General features: G+C 39.9%; 1 protein-coding gene across 1 annotated transcript in view; it reads right to left on the bottom strand.

Moving 5' to 3' along the window:
* TMEM87B (transmembrane protein 87B) overlaps nt 1–17443 on the bottom strand; it is a 65978-nt gene that overhangs the window by 44596 nt on the left and 3939 nt on the right. Inside the window, exon 2 of the mRNA XM_089693263.1 lies at nt 5220–5283. Coding sequence (XP_089549389.1) covers nt 5220–5283 — 64 coding nt within the window. The remainder of the gene's footprint in view (nt 1–5219; nt 5284–17443) is intronic.

Here is a 17443-nt window from a genome sequence, read left to right as displayed (position 1 = left end):
AAATTAAAGGAACACTTTTTAAATCAGAGTATAACATCAAGTCAATTAAACTCCTGGGATACTGATCTGGTCAGTTAAAGTGTTACTAAACCCAGGACCCTGCATCCTCTATATCTGATCTCCCACAGTACACAGAACATGGAAGTGCAATTACTTTAGTAAATATAAACTGGTAAATACCTTTTCTCATCAGCAGTTTGAGCAGTCGTGTGACTTCTATCAGCATTCAGCAGAGCACTGGTTAAAGCTTGTAGGAGGAGTTTTCTTTCTGCTCTCGGAGGATGCAAAACCCCTGACCTCTGTCTGGACAGTGCTGATCAGCCCTGTGCTGATCACATGCACTCTCCCAAAAAAAAAAAAAAAAAACAAGCCTCTCTAGCAATACACAAACTGAGCATGTGCAGAATGGCTACAGTTCAGTCTGTCTTATCAGGAGATAAGACGTGGACATTTGAACAAGAGGAGGAGCAGAGAAGTCATGGTCTATCGGCCTTTTTACACAATGCAGAGGATTAACCCCTTAGGTTCCACAGTGAGTATAACAAGCATGCTTTACTGCATATACAGACTGATTTTACTGTTGTGGGTTTAGTAACACTTTAAGTAGCAGAAAGGGTTGTTAATCAGTTTCAGCTGCTTTGTAGCTAATGAAATTAAAAAACAGGTGCACTAGATGAGCAACAATGAGACTAACCTCAAAACAGGAATAGGTTTTACAGGCTTCCACCTGTAAAACCCATTCCTGTTTTGAGGTTAGTCTCACTGACTTTTTTTTCCCCTACTCATCTTTTCAGACTGTTTTTCACTAGTTTTGCATTTGGCTAGGGTAAGTGTCACTACTGGAAGTATGAGGCGATACCTGGACCCTACAGAAGTTGCATAGGCAGTCCAGCTACTTCAGGATGGCACTTCAATATGTGCCAACCCCAGAAGGTTTGGTGTGTCTCCCAGCACAGTCTCAAGAGCATGGAGGAGTGAGTCTTACTGATTGAGTAATAAGCACCCAATCAGTGCTTATTACACTGCAAGGTCTGTATACAGTATAAATATAATTATAAGCGCTGCACCAAAGCATCTGTATTTCTGTCCATCCAGCCCTGATATTTACACAGCTCTGGCACAGCTAGCCTGGTGACCTGACTTACCTTTACAATAGTCAAGCATTACAGCCTGGTCACCTCCCTGACTCCAGCATGTGACTGGACTATGAATTGACATATACCTGGTGTAGCAATATGTTATATGCTGTGTATGGCCTCTAGGGGTCTCACTACTTAGATACTGGTACAACTGTGTTATTGCCTCTCTTTGGTTGTAGTTCTGGGGCAGACACATGTATAATGGCAGTTAGAAGCACCTAATAAAATGTCTCCTGTTAACTACAGTGTGTGAGCATCTGAGCAGGATCCACTAACAGAACACCTGGCTACTACTACTGTCCTTAGAAGGCCAATATCAATTCAAATTTAGAAACGTATGCAAATTGCTTTTAAAATAAATTTAAACAATATAAAAAGTACATGAATATATATGTGTGTATGTGTGTGTGTGTATATATATATATATATATATATATATATATATATATATATATATATATATATATATATATATATATATATATATATATATATAATATAAAATGCCTGGGCTAATGAGTCTCGGAGCTTGACTTTGTTCCAACTACCAGTTTGTGATTGCATAGGAAATTCTAATTGCTTCTTGGAAGCTCCTGAGTGATGCCTTACTAAAAGGGAGATCCTGGCAGTTTAAAAGGGGCCTGTAGTTATGTGCCATGTTGTATTTCCATAATTATAGGTACATAAAGCTAAAAAAAAAAAAAAAAAAAAAAGAAAAAGAAAAAAAAAAGGGAAACGAACTGCAAGCCAGGAACTTATACTGTATTATATGCATACAATACACTCACATAGCTCCTGCTCTGCTTGCGGTTGTACAGTGTGTGAGGTTACAAACCATAGCCTGTCTTAGGTACTGTGAACCTATAACAGTCACTCCCAGTCAGCACACGGATTATGAATTCCACTTTAGATCAGGTCAATGCTTCAAGTGCCAAGTTTATGTTTCCCAACAGCTATTTAAACCAAGAGAAAACAGCTAAAAAGCATGAGCAGACAGGTCTCTCAATTACCATAACTTGTCTGGCTAAGTGTGGGATAGAAAACATTTAGAATGAGTGAATACAGGAAAGCCTGAATCCTGCAAAAGTTTATACCTTTAGCTGGAATTGCAAGATGCACTTTCAAACATACCCCAGGAGAGGTTCAAAAAACCATCTTTGAAAGTACCACAGAGATGAAAAAGGATTTACCTTCAAAATCTCTAAACTCATTTAAAGAAATCAATACTGGGGTGTGGAAATTTTTGAAAAACAACTACTTGTCCAAGGACTAAATCGGTGCCCCAATCTACTTGTCCAGATAAAAAAAAAAAAAAAAAAAGTTTTAACCAAAACCGTATTTAAAATCGGAGGTGATATTTGGAATGTTTTAAAAACAAAAGGGGTTTTAAGGTGACTTAAACGCATAATATTTATAACATTGCACAGTTTATCTCCTCCTCCCCACCTCCAGCACCGCACGCAGGGACTAGCTGGGAGCAGAGAGACCTTGCAGTGTAATAAGCACTGATTGGGTGCTCGTCAGTAAAGGGTGGGTCAGGTCTTATCCTTTATCTCTTTCGCTGCCAGAGCCATTTTTGTGTTTTTTCCACAAGATTAAAAAAAAAAAAAAAATCACTTTAGGCCTGAATATTACATAAAACCCCCCCAACATTATATATTTTCTGAAATCAGAGACCCTAGAGAATAAAATAGTGGTAGTTCCAATGTTTTATAAAAAGACAAGCAATATAAAAAGACAAGCAAGGTTGCAGCGAGTAAATAGATATCCAACTTGTCAAACTTTAAATTTGTGCACACTCATGAAATGGTGACGAACTTCAGTACACTATATTTTCTATAGGTGATGCTTTTAAAGCCCCTTCAAAGTCATCAGTTTAGTGTTATGGAAGAGATCTGGTGCTAAAATTATTGCTCTCATTCTGGCGTGCATGACGATATGTAACATGTGTATCGCAACTGACGTTTTCATGCGTAGGTGCCCTGGCGTGTGCTTTTACGTTTGTACGTGCATATATGTGGGAAAGGGGGCTCAATTTTCTTTTTGGGGGGGGGGGGGGGGGGAGTTATGTGCTTGGGTATAACTTTCATTTTTTCCAATTTAGAAAAAAAAAAATTTGTTTTTTATGCTTAATTTTTTGTCCTTTTCAGTCTTGGTGTTCCGCAAATACATCCTGAATTTTTGGTTTTCGGTGCACCACTACAATATATCTCAGGAAGATATAGAACCGGCTAAATTCCAACTGATCCTAAAATCTGTAATATGGAGAACATCTAGAAATGTTAACTATGCCCAAATAGTACCCTATAATACTGACTGCCAGTTTCATGAGATTGAGTGATGTAGACACTACTCCATGTTTTCCTTGCTAGAGAGAAAGCTGTACTTGAGGAACTGCAGTGCACAGATCTCCTTGCTTCAGCTTTATTCCTTATGTGAACCTGTGCTTCCTCCACCTCTCCTGCTGCTTTTCAATTATTGCCCCACCATTTGTCAAATATGAAGTTATTAGTGAGCAGTTCTGACTTAAAGTGTTACTAAACCCAGGACCTTGCATTCACTATATCTGGTCTATTACAGTACACAGAACATGGAAATGTAATTGTTTTAGTACATATAAACTGCTAAATACCTTTTCTCATTAACAGTTAGAGCAGTCTTGTGACTTCTATCAGTGTCCAACAGAGCACTGGTTAAAGCTTGTAGGAGGAGTTTTCATTCTCCTCTCACTGCCCTTTGAGATTGCATAACCCCTGACAATCTGTCTGGACAGTGCTGATTGGCCCTGTGCTGATCACATGCCCCCTCCAAAGAAAGAAACTGCAGTAAAAGGAAACTACAGTTCCCATCAATCATAGGGAATTTTAGTGAATGTGGGCTGGTACAATAGGCCTGTACAAGTTTAATGTGTCTGAGAGCCTTGTTATGCCCACTACTGCAACTGGGGCTCAATTACATCACTGCTTCCTGGAGAAAGAACTACAGATGGGATGTGCCAAGATCAGTGGCTGGGGGGAATAGGAGACATAGCAGCCACTGATCTTACAAGCAGGAAAACAAATTGAAGTAACTGTTTGATATGAAAATAAATAGGCCATTTCAAAGCAACTACTGAGTGAACCAAAAGATGAATGACATATTCAGTGAAGGTAGGAAATCAGCAACAAGGACATGTAGAAGAAGGTTTTTGCCCAGAGTTCTGCTTTAAGAAAGCAAAGCCCTGCCTCTACAAAGATGGCCACCTGCAAACAAATTATGGTAAGCAAGTAATGGGGAAGAGATGCTCCAGATTAACCAGAGGTCACTTGCTCGGCACAAACGCCATCCAGAAAAAGCCTGGTATTTTTCTCAAAGAATAAAAGGCATTCCCAGATTGAGCAAGATGGAGATTGCAACGTCACTGCCCCACATTTACTGAGAAAAAGACATTTTCTGAATGGTCTGGAAGACCTCAAGGATTACTGTAGTAGCAACTCCTACTCCAGTGATTCTCCACTTCCACAAGGATCCCATAGGTCTGGAATCCCGGATATTTTTGCTTGATATATGCTTTACCAAATCAATGAAGATTGTGAAACATTTATGAACTTGAAACAAAAAGGTAGATAAGCGACAATACATGTATGCACTTTATAACTGTGGTTTGAAAGGAATTGACCATTGGGAAACATCACAAACACCAACAGCCACAGATAGCTCAAATGATTAATCACACTATCCAAATCATTGCAAAATAACTGTACTACTAAAAAATTTTTGCAATAAATTGACAACTCTTTTTTTTTTTTATTGAATTGCTCCAAGCCTCTCAACTTCCTTATGAACTGTAGAGGAGTTGGATCCTCCACATGCCCATTTCTGTACTAAATGAAGAGGCACTAATTATTATATAATAGAGAAGAGACATTGTCAACAATTAAGCTTTTCAAATGGTAAAAAATATACTTATCACTGTAAAATACGGGTGTTTTTTTCAAGTCACATATAAAGCCGATGCATGATTAAAATGTACAAAACCACCAAAATGAATGCAAAAAAAAAAAAGACAGCCCTCACACAAAAATAACAGTTTGTACTTACCTTTCAGTTCTATGTTTGTTTGGTTGAATAATATCTTTCTGAATAAAATAGGCGTTGAATCACCCTAGGAGATAAAAAGAACAGCTTTCAGAAAGTCAGAACATATCGAAGTAATACAAAGTATATTGGAAGCAGTGTGGTATTTTAGCACTTCTAGGGGTCCTCTGTGTTACGGTCACCCGTGCAGTAATCCAGATCACAAATTTCAGGACCATCAACACACAACAAGCCAGATATAGTCTGGATTTCCACTACATCTGCTCAGCGGACTTTTAAAACAGAGAATATCTGTATCAAAATGTACAAGCTAATAGAACACTTTCACCAGTAAGATCTCACATTGCAACTAAGATGTACAGATAAAAGTCTACCTCAAGGCCATTCACACACATTTTTATGTATTTTGCCAAAGAAACACACCTGAACAATTTCTGGCAATGCAGTGCACCTCGACACATAGCATGTTCGTTGTAGTGTACTGTAAGCACATGTGCACTAGCATCCACTGTGTGCATTGGGGTGCCATTCTAATGAAATGGCAATGCAAGACAAACTAACGTTCTGTTACATTAATGCGCAGTAAACCCATGGGTATGAACCTAGCAAAAAAGTAGACTTAAAACTTAAAAACAAAAAACACACAATCAGGAAAAGCTGCCTATAGCCTGTATTTGTTTTGAGCCTTTAAAAAAAAAAAAAATAAATAAAAACACTTGTGGCCCAAGATAGCTGTGAATGTGGCCCTTATTTAAAAATTATTTTTTAAAACAAATTTAGTAAAAATGCATTTACACTTCGCAAACACATGCGGCCAAACAAAAACAGTATCCCTTTACTAGACTTTTATAAGTTTTATCTTCCCAAAGAAAAATATCCCACTCTTCACAATCATGCTTTATTCATGTCATCGGTTTTTGGCAGCACCTATATTTCTGAGCAACTGTCAAGGATGAAGCACATCAACCATTGTCACAGGATTCTATGGTTTGAGTGGCCAGATTTTACATGCTACTGATTTCCTCTGATTTGTAAGGGAGTTGATGGTGTGGGTGTTTGTTTGTGACTGTTGTATGTGATTGGCTGTTTTTGTATGTTCTGACTGCTTACCCGTTATGTTATCTTGCGATTATCCTTTGTCATATGTATTGGGTTTCTTGCCTACGATACTTTGATGTTTGGTTTTTGCTTTGGATCCCCTTTTGTATATTATGTACCCTTATTCTTTGATTTTTTTAGTTTGAACTCCTGTTATTATTTGTATCTTCCTTGTTCTGTTTTTTTTTTGTTTGTGTCTCATAAATGCAAAATAAACACCCTTATATATAAAAAAAAAAAAAAGGATGAAGGACAAAATTAGAGCAAAAATATCTGAGGAGCACCTTGAGAATTCATTGAGATTTTCTACTACATCCATCGAACCAGATATGGATGTTAGTTTATCAAAAACATTGTCAAATATCGCACCAGTTTTATGTTGCCCTCTTTTAAAATTTAAAAAGAATTAAAGTTTTATTAGTTTTAGAATAGGTATATTATCTAGATCAGCGATTGTTAACTTGCAATCTGCCCAACGTTTTCTGCTCATCAGCTATTATGATTGTTAGTGTATTTTATGTGTGGCCCAAGACAATTCCTCTATTTCCAATGTGGCCCAGGAAAGTCAGAAGGTTGCACACCCCTACTGTAGAGTTTCCAAGGATTTAGATGGAGGTGCCATCGATTCCTGAAAACAGATAGGGAAACGGTATAACCATTAAGGTTGCAGTGAGGCACTGCCCACAAGTTGTCACCTTCTTTAGCAGTGTGTTTACTGTAGTAGAAACCCACCTTTAGGTCCCCAGTCTCGAGACCCCTGAAGTTTGTCTCTTGCTTACACTAGATTAATTTTTTTTTCCCCAAGCCAGAAAGGCTATTTTACTTGTTTGGAAAAAATGTTGCTACCCCAAGTTTTTTCATATGGTAAACTCTGACCTTCTGAAATAAACTGCACAGTCTATTTGCCTTTAGTAAATCAACCCCGCTGTAATTTTTGGGGGATTTCCACTTTAATACTTTCCCATTAACTGATCCAGAACAAGTATGTAAATCAGAAAGGCTTCCTCATCTTCACACCTGTTTAGGGCAGTGCATACAGACAGATGGCTGAGTACAGAGTTGACATGTGTACTGTTTAATTTACCAATGGAGCTATGATTTTGGCTACTCGTGTTATACACCTTTGCTGAACCTGGAGTTAAAACATGTTTAACAAAAAAAGAAAAAAACATTCCAATACATTTTTGTGCTCGACACCACCATTTTTGGGTTTTGTATCAGTTGTCAAAATTCCTTTAGTGTTGGATTCTCTATAATTCTGTTTATTTGTACCGTCTATATTGGTGGACCTTGTGATAGGACTAGTGCTGAGTACAGGGAGCACATTGACTCATAAGGGTTGAGTTACTAAAACTGGAGATTGCAAAATCTGCTGTAGCTCTAGATGGTAAACAATCAGCTTGTAACTTTGGTTTGTTTAGTAAAAGCGGTAGCAAGCCGCACGTAAGAAGAAAAAAAAACAAAAAAAAAAACAAATCCCCTACAAGGTAATCTCATAATTGTATGCATTGAATACTAGAACATTATGAAGACTTACCCTAAAACGAAGCCCTCCAGTGGTGCGCTGTCACCGCTACAGAGGCTTCCATCTTCACCCAGTCTTCCTACCAGGTTTGTGAGCTCCAGCCATCTGCAATGATGACATCACTCTTGCGCATACGCGCTGAAGTCCCAGGCCACAGCACAGTACTCTGAAGGAACGGCATGGGTATGCTGTTCCTTCAGCGCACATGTGCCTGCTCTCAAAAAGAGCGATATCTCCTAAACAGTGCACGTTTAGGAGATATGCATTTTACCTACCGGTAGGCTTTATTATAAGTGTACGTGTAGGTAAACGTTAAAAAAAAGAGTTTACTGCCACTATAACCACTTGCCCTCCTTAGGATTTACCCCCCCCCCATCCTGACCAGGCCATTTTTTGCGTTATGGTGCTGCGTTACTTTAACTGACAATTACGCAGTCATGCAACACTGCACCCAAATGAAATTTACGTCCTTTTTTTCCCATGAATTGAGCTTTTTTTCAGTGGTAGTTGATCGCCTGTGCGGTTTTTATTTTTTGTGCTATAAAAAAAAATACCGACAATTTTGAGAAAAAAAAACAATATTTTTTACTTTTTGCTATTAAATATGTCCAGTAAAAAAAAATTAAAAAATCAAATTTCGTCATAAATTTAGTCCAAAATGTATTCTATCACGTCTTTGCTAAAAAAAAAATCTCAATATGTGTAAATTAATTGGTTTATGTGAAAGTTATAGCGTTTACAAATGGCCGCATATATACTGGGATTTTTTTTTATTTTTACTAGTAATGGCGGAGATCAGCAATTTATCAGTGGGACTGAGGTGGGCATTCTGACGCTGGGGGGGGACTGACTTGGTGTCACTGACACCAATACAGTGATCAGTGCTAAAAAAAAAAAAAACCAGCACTGACACTGTACTAATGGCACTAGGCAGGAAGGGGTTAACATGGACGATCAAAGGGTTAATTGTGTGCTGTTTCACTAAGTGCTTTGTCCATGTGCTTCACTGTAAGCACACTGCTTTGGATGGCTGTACTCAGCCATCCAAAGCAGTGTGCACAAGCTGCCAGAGAGGAGAACTGTTTTGTTTACAAACAGTTCTCCTCCTCATCGGAGATGATCGGCAATCATCAGCTGAGACCCGGTGACTGACAGCCACAGCCTTGAATAACGGCATGGGTAGGGAGTGCGTGCACCCCCTACTCGGAAATGCAAAATCACATATATATACACACATGATGTTGCACACCCGTGCCACCCTGCAGAAGTATTTCTGCTCTAGGGTAGTCGGGAAGGGGTTAAGCTTTGACAAAAATGCTGGTAGGTGATTGGTTTCTCTGCAGAGCTGCACCAGATTTTGCACTCTCCAGTTTAAGTAAATCAACCCCATGGTATTTATCCATCACCATCATTTTCTTATCAGATGGTCTTTCCAGAGCTCTATTTTCTACCTGCTTTCAGATACAGCGATGCCTTCTCATATCAGAACATATTTGCATGTTCTGACTTCCAGCACAAAGCCCAAAAACAAGGAGCTAAAATGATGGCTATATACAGTTGCAAGAAAAAGTATGTGAACCCCTTGGGATTACGTGGAGTTTTGCATGAATTGTGCATAAAATGTGCTCTGAACGTCATCTAAGTCACAACAATAGAAGAACACAGTCTGCTGAACATAATACTACACAAACATTAGACGTTGCCATGGTTTAATTGCACATAACATGTAAACATTCACAGTGCAGGGAGGAAAAAGTATGTGAACCTTTGGACCTAATAACTGGTTGACCCTCCTTGGGCAGCAATAACCTCAACCAAACGTTTCCTGTAGTTGCAGATCAGACCTGCACAACGATCTGGAGTCATTTTGGACCACTCCTCTTCACAAAACTGTTTCAGTGTAGCAATATTCTTGGGATGTCTGGTGTGAATCGCTCTCTTAAGGTCATGCCACAGCATTTCAATCGGGTTGAGGTCAGGACTCTGACTGGGCCACTCCAGAAGGTGTATTCTGTGCTGTTGCAGCCATTGTTTTGTTGAATGACTTGTATGCTTTGGGTCATTGTCCTGTTGCATCACCCATCCTCTGCGGAGCTTCAGTTGGCGGACAGATGGTCGTACGTTTTCCTGCAAAATGTCTTGATAAACTCTGGAAATCATTTTCCCATCAATGACAACAATCCGTCCAGGCCCTGAGGCAGCAAAGCAGCCCCAAACCATGATGCTCCCTCCACCATGTTTCACAGTGGGGATGAGGTTTTGATGTTGGTGTGCTGTGCCTTTTTTTCTCCACACATAGTGTTGAGTGTTCTTCCCAAACAACTCAATCTTGGTTTCATCTGTCCACAGTATATTTTGCCAGTAGTGCTGTGGAACATCCAGGTGCTCTTTTGCAAACTTCAAACGTGCTGCAATATTCTTTTTGGACCGCAATGGCTTCCTCCGTGGTGTCCTCCCATGAACTCCATTCTTGTTTAATGTTTTCCTTATTGTAGATGTGTCAACAAAAATGTTAGCATGTGCCAGAGATTTCTGTAGGTCTTTAGCTGACACTCTGTGATTCTTCTTTACCTCATGCAGCATTCTGCGCTGAGCTCTTGCAGTCATTTTTACAGGACGACCACGCCTAGGGAGAGTAGCAACAGTGCTAAACTTTCTCCATTTGTAGACAGTCTGTCTTACCGTGGACACATGAACATCAAGGCTTTTGGAGATACTTTTGTAACCCTTTCCAGCTTCATGCAAGTCAACAATTCTTGATCGTAGGTCTTCTGAGAGCTCTTTTCTGCAAGGCATGGTTCACATCAGACAGTGCTTCTTGAAACCAGTAAACCCAAAACAGGTGTGTGTTTTTTAAGGGCAGGACAGCTGTCAGCAACACATCCAATATCATCACACTGATTGGAGTCAAGGTTGGCTCACTCCTGGCTCCAATTAGCTCTGGGAGACGTCATTAAGCTAGGGCCTCACATACTTTTTCCTCCCTGCACTGTGAATGTTTACATGTTATGTGCAATTAAACCATGGCAACATCTAATGTTTGTGTAGTATTATGTTCAGCAGACTGTGTTCTTCTATTGCTGTGACTTAGATGACGTTCAAAGCACATTTTATGCCCAATTCATGCAAAACTCCACGTAATCCCAAGATGTTCACATACTTTTTCTTGCAACTGTATGTGCTATACACCAGTGGTTCTGGATGCAGTGATGACTAAAAGGGGCAAATGAAGTGATTTCATGACTCCCCCTATTTCCCCATAAGCTGCTATTGAGCTCCTTTGTGCTGGAACAGAGGATGTATATTTGTTTTTTGGAAGATACTTTAATATTTTGAACTGTCTTCTAGGACAGTGTTTTTCAACCTTTTTTGTGCAAAGGCACACTTTTTTCATGAAAAAAATCACGAGGCACACCACCATTAGAAAATGTTAAAAAAATTTACCTCTGTGCCTATATTGACTATATATAAAGTAATTCTCTTGAATAGGAATCAAACACAAAGAAATTATTTTATAATTACTTTATTATGAAATAATAAAGTATTTTATAATTGGACCCGGGGGCCGGACCAAGAGTAGATGAATGATGTGTATGTGTCATCCATAGTAAGTATAGTAATATTCCCCCATAGTAAGCATAGTAATTAATCCCCCATATAGTAATTCATCCCCCATAGTAATTAATCCCCCATATAGTAATTCATCCCCCATAGTAATTCATCCTCCATATAGTAATTCATCCCCCATAGTAATTCATCCCCCATAGTAATTAATCCCCCATATAGTAATTCATCCCCCATAGTAATTCATCCCCCATAGTAATTAATCCCCCATATAGTAATTCATCCCCCATATAGTAATTCATCCCCCATATAGTAATTCATCCCCCATATAGTAATTCATCCCCCATAGTAATTCATCCCCCATATAGTAATTCATCCCCCATAGTGTAATTCATCCCCCATAGTGTAATTCATCCCCCATAGTAATTCATCCCCCATAGTAATTCATCCCCCATATAGTAATTCATCCCCCATATAGTAATTCATCCTCCATATAGTAATTCATCCCCCATAGTAATTCATCCCCCATATAGTAATTCATCCCCCATAGCAATTCATCCCCCGTATAGTATTTCATCCCTCGTATAGTATTTCATCCCCCGTATAGTATTTCATCCCCCGTATAGTATTTCATCCCCCATATAGTATTTCATCCCCCATATAGTATTTCATCCCTCATATAGTATTTCATCCCCCATATAGTAATTCATCCCTCATATAGTATTTCATCCCTCATATAGTATTTCATCCCCCCATATAGTATTTCATCCCTCATATAGTATTTCATCCCCCCATATAGTATTTCATCCCTCATATAGTATTTCATCCCTCATATAGTAATTCATCCCTCATATAGTATTTCATCCCCCCATATAGTATTTCATCCCCCCATATAGTATTTCATCCCTCATATAGTAATTCATCCCTGATATAGTAATTCATCCCCCATATAGTATTTCATCCCCCCATATAGTATTTCATCCCTCATAAAGTAATTCATCCCTCATATAGTATTTCATCCCCCACAGTACTATTCCCCCCCCCCCCTTCTAGTAAGCCAAGTCCCCCGTGTCAATTCACTTACCTTTTGCGTTCCTCTCGCTGTCTTCCCGCGCCGTTCGGGTCTTCAGGGCGGACTGTGAGAGGAGCCTAGCTCCCCTCCCCTCACGTTCGGCACGCTGCCCCGCCTACACACATCCTGACAGCCACATCCGCAAGCCGGATTAAAAGGTCCGCGCGGACTTTTGGGGCTGCCAACCGAGAGGAGGCAGGGGAGCGGCCGACCGAGAGGAGGGAGGGGAGCAGGCGCCCGGCACACAGAAGAGCCGCATTAGACTGGGTAAAGAGCCGCATGTGGCTCGCGAGCCGCGGCTTGCCGACCACTGAATCATTAGATTCTAATGATTGGTCTATTTGTGAGCCGAAGCCACATGTTACAGATGAAATTGGAATTTTTCCCACGGCACACCAGACAATATCTCACGGCACACTAGTGTGCCGCGGCACAGTGGTTGAAAAACGCTGTTCTAGGACAAGGACTCTTTAAAATGTAACAAAAGGCAAACTTTTCATTGGATAGAGTGGTGGAGGATAGAATCACTGTCTGATATTTATTGCTGTCTGTGTCCCCATTAGGAAGATTCACTTTCTGTCCTGACCAGCAATTTCAACCGGAATGAAAATGAGGGAACATTCAAAACTTTGAGTTGCCACCAGAACAGGAAGAGAGGAATTGTGTTCTTGTGACATCTGTCTAAGGCCCTGTGCACATTGCTATGACGTGACACATTTTATGCATGTTTTAATACTAAGAGCACAGTGCAGTCCATTCGTTTCAGTGGGCGCCCTAAACATCACAAAGCTGAATGTACAAAAAGCTACATGAGCTACTTTGATGTGTTTGACACATCTTTTTCACGTTTGAGTTGACTTTAACAATAAATAAACACCGCAAGTGTAATGTACATTTTTTGCACATTTCATAAAATCACACAAAAACACACAATTTTACAACACTCAGTGTGAATGGGGCCTTATGCAGGCCATAGATGGGGAGAAAAACGGCCGATTTTTCGTCCGAAAATAAAACCGGCCGATTATCTTATCGTTAGTGGACGATTTTGTCGGCCGTTTTTCGTGTATTTTGGACTTTCAGATTATCGGTGATGTTGGAAAATTTTCGAAAAACGCCCGACTTTATCCTCATTGATGGTCAAAAACGAACGATCGTTTTCCGAAAAAGGATCACAAAGGCCACAAAATGACATCATTTCCCGTTATAGGTTACTCATTAATCGGCCGATTTTCATAATAATTGGTGGTCAGGTAAGTTTTTTAGACCGACCGATAGTTCGTTAATCGGCCGAAAATCTGCCGTTTTTCTCCCCATCTATGGCCTGCATTAGGCTGTATGCACACCTTCCAATGTGACAGCCACGCGTGTGGTAGACCCGAAAGCACACGGTTTGCATTTTGGGCTGCACACCCATACATTTGTCAAACTGGGAGGAGTGGCTGTGTCCATGCAGTTGCTGCACCCCAATTATTATGAACAGGACTGCCTGTACAGGGACACACGGGACACCTGTGCAGGAAAACACAGCCCACTGGTGTGAACAAGACCTAAAAGGGGATTTCCCTCAAATTGGAAAGATATCCTCTTGCTTCCTGTTGAGTCTACAGGACAGAACATGAAGGGAAATCTCCAGGAAAAAAAAGGAAAAAGACAGTGGTTTTAACCCTCCTCTACTGCATCCCAAAAAAAGTTTTGGCTTTAGATTTACTATATATAATACATGGTTAAAAAAAAAACCCTAAATAATGCTTCACCAGGGCAACTACAGTTTAGACCCTATTCACACTAGCAGCCCTGCTTTTAGCTTTTCTAGATGCAGGACAAGTGATCTGAGAAGTATAAACAACTGCTATTTCAGAACAGACCAGGCTGTTCAGCAAAAGTAGCCGTTAGAGGGTTGAGACCAAAATTGACAGGGATGCTTACAATGATCAGCTTTTATTCATTTATGTAAAAGCTTTATTCCAAAAAAAAAAAAAAAAAAAATGGAAACTGACTGGTGAAAAACGTCAGTTAAAAAACATCGGTTTATCCCCGTTCGCATATCACGTTTATGCACTTTTATGAGCGTTTGCGTTTAGAAGCGTTTATGTAAGATAAACTCAGAAGACCTTCCAAAATGCCCAGAATGCACTGAAAAACAGTAAAGAAAAAAAACTATTTCAGTCATTTTGAGAGATATAGAGAGCAGAAGCAGAGAGAGCAGTATTTGTTGAGATAAGCGGTCTGTTTTTTTTTTTGTGGTGTTTGGATATGTTCCAGCTCATTTCTGTGCAGAAATGATTGCAGCAGTGTCTAAACATACAGTGAAGGAAATAAGTATTTGATCCCTTGCTGATTTTGAATGTTTGCTCACTCACAAAAAAATGATCAGTCTAAAAATCGAATGGTAGGTGTATTGTAGCATAGAGACAGAATAGCAACAAAAAATTCAAAAGAAATTCATGTCTAACAAATTACGCACTGATTTGCATGTTCATGAGGGAAATAAGTATTCAATCCCCTATCATTCAGCAGGATTTCTGGCTACCAGATGTCTTTCATACAGGTAACAAGCTGAGATTAGAAGCAATCTCCTAAAGGGAGAGCTGCTAATCTCATTTTGTTACCTCTATAAAAGACACATGTCCACAGGAGCAATCAAGCAATCAGATTCCAAACTCTCCACCATGGCAAAGACCAAAGAGCTGTCCAAGGATGTCAGGGACAAGATTGTAGACCTACACAAGGCTGGACTGGGCTACAAAACTATCACCAAGCAGCTTGGTGAGAAGATGACAACAGTCGGTGCAATCATTCGCAGATGGGAGAAACATAAAGCAACTGCCAACTGGGGGTGTCTTTCTGCTAAGGGGTCAGGACAACTCCACCGCATCAAAGGGACGATGGACAGGGCAATGTACCGTCAAATCTTGGATGAGAACCTTCTTCCCTCAGCCAGGGCATTGAAAATGGGTTGTGAAAGGGTGTTCCAGCATGAAAATGACCCAAAACACACGGCCAAGGCAACAAAGGAGTGGCTCAAGAAAAAGCACATTAAGGTCCTGAAGTGGCCAGTCTCCAGACCTTAATCCGATTGAAAATCTGTGGAGGGAGCTGAAAGTTCGCGTTGCCAAACGTTAGCCACCAAACCTTAATAGCTTAGAGAGGATCTGCCAAGAGGAGTGGGCCAAAATCCCTCCTGAGATGTGTGCAGACCTGGTGGCCAACTACAGGAAACGTCTGACCTCTGTGATTGCCAACAAGGGATTTGCCATCAAGTACTAAGTCATATTTTGTGAAGGGGATCAAATACTTATTTCCCTCATGAACATGCAAATCAGTGCATAATTTGTTAGACATGCATTTCTTTTGAATTTTGTGTTGCTATTCTGTCTCTCATTGTTCCAATACAACTACCATTCGATTTTTAGACTGATCATTTCTTTGTGAGTGGGCAAACATTCAAAATCAGCGGGGGATCAAATACTTATTTCCTTGACTGTATTTTCTTTCATGCAAAACCTCAAAGTATGGTGTACCAAGTCCATTTGAGTACCAGGAAAACGCTTTGCATGAATTTATCATGATGCAAAAAGGCTCTGGAAAGCATCTGGAAATGGAAGAGTTAAAAAAAAATTCCAAACACAAACACTTTGGCGTTTGAAACGTTGATAAAATCTACTCCTGAACGCAAGTTTGCTGCATAAAAAAAAAAAAAAAAAAAAAAAATACAGTAAACTCAACTGCCTGTTAACAACTGTAAACGACTACGTGTACATGGACATAGGAAAACATTAAGGAGAGCTCAAGGCTGCTGAAAAAAAACACAAACACTCCTAAACGTGAGTTTATCAGCTGCAGTGTACATGGAGCCTAAAAATGTTAGTGGAGTCAAATCTGCTATTCTAACACTACCCCCAAACTGACAATGCTGCTGTCCAAAGGTGTCGGTTTTGCTACGTCATTTATAATGCAGACACCCTAAGACAGGAAATGTGTTGCTGGCAGGATCACCAGATAAAATAAAGGGAAAAGGGCCCCAAAAAAATCCTCATTCAGCCACTACACATAAGGATTGGTAAACTGTAATATGTTTCATTTTTGTTTTTGGCTTTAAATAATATGTAACCCCATCATTTCATATTCCTGATATGTGCATGCTGTACCATGTACTTGTATGAAAAAGTATCCTGTTCTCTTTGTATTGCTTTGTTTCTGTGAAAACAATTTTACAGCATTTTCTTGTGTGTGTTTGTACATGTACGTAGTTGCAGAGCAGCCCTATCCACTCAAATGGCTGTGCTCTACAGAGGTACCGCCCTTCAAATGCAACACACTATTTAATTCTTACTGTGGCCATAAGGCAAAGCATTGCAAGCGCGGCATGTGAACAGTCCTGAATGGCTGCATACCCTTCTTTAGTTGGCCAATTGGGGGGGGGGGATATGAGTGGGCGCAAAAGTGCTTGCCCTCACCACCCCTTGTACATGCCCTACAATTCTAAGAAAAAGGAAATAAATATGTAAGTATCTGCTTTTTAACCAAAATAATAAACTGTAACTAAAGGCAAAACTTTTTTTTTTTTAGTTTTGGATAGAGTGGAGAAGAATTAGAATGCCTGTCAGTTTTTATTACTGTCTGTGCCCCCTTTAGAGAGATTCACCCCATTTATCCTGTTTACCATTATCATCAAAAGTAAAAGAAAACCCCAAATTTCAGCTTGTTCCCAGAATAGTAATAGAGGGGAAATCTTCCAATAGGAACACTAGTTCTGGTAACAACTAGGGATGAATCAAAAATGATCAGCAGAAAATAGAGTTATCTGCATTTTGCCAATAGAAAAAGAAGGTACTGATAATGGCATGCTGCATCCCATAGACTTCAAAGCAAAACAACCCTAATGCAGAGCCGCACCCCCGTGGACTCCAATGCAAAGCCGCACCCCCGTGGACTCCAATGCAAAGCCGCACCCCCGTGGACTCC

Source organism: Staurois parvus, unplaced genomic scaffold (genome assembly GCF_062004578.1).
Source record: "Staurois parvus isolate SC_StPar_1 unplaced genomic scaffold, SC_StPar_1.0 ptg000619l, whole genome shotgun sequence".
NCBI classification, from domain to species: Eukaryota; Metazoa; Chordata; class Amphibia; order Anura; family Ranidae; genus Staurois; species Staurois parvus.
The sequence above is the reverse complement of the archived record's forward strand: the minus strand, read 5'-3'. Positions and strand labels throughout refer to the sequence as shown.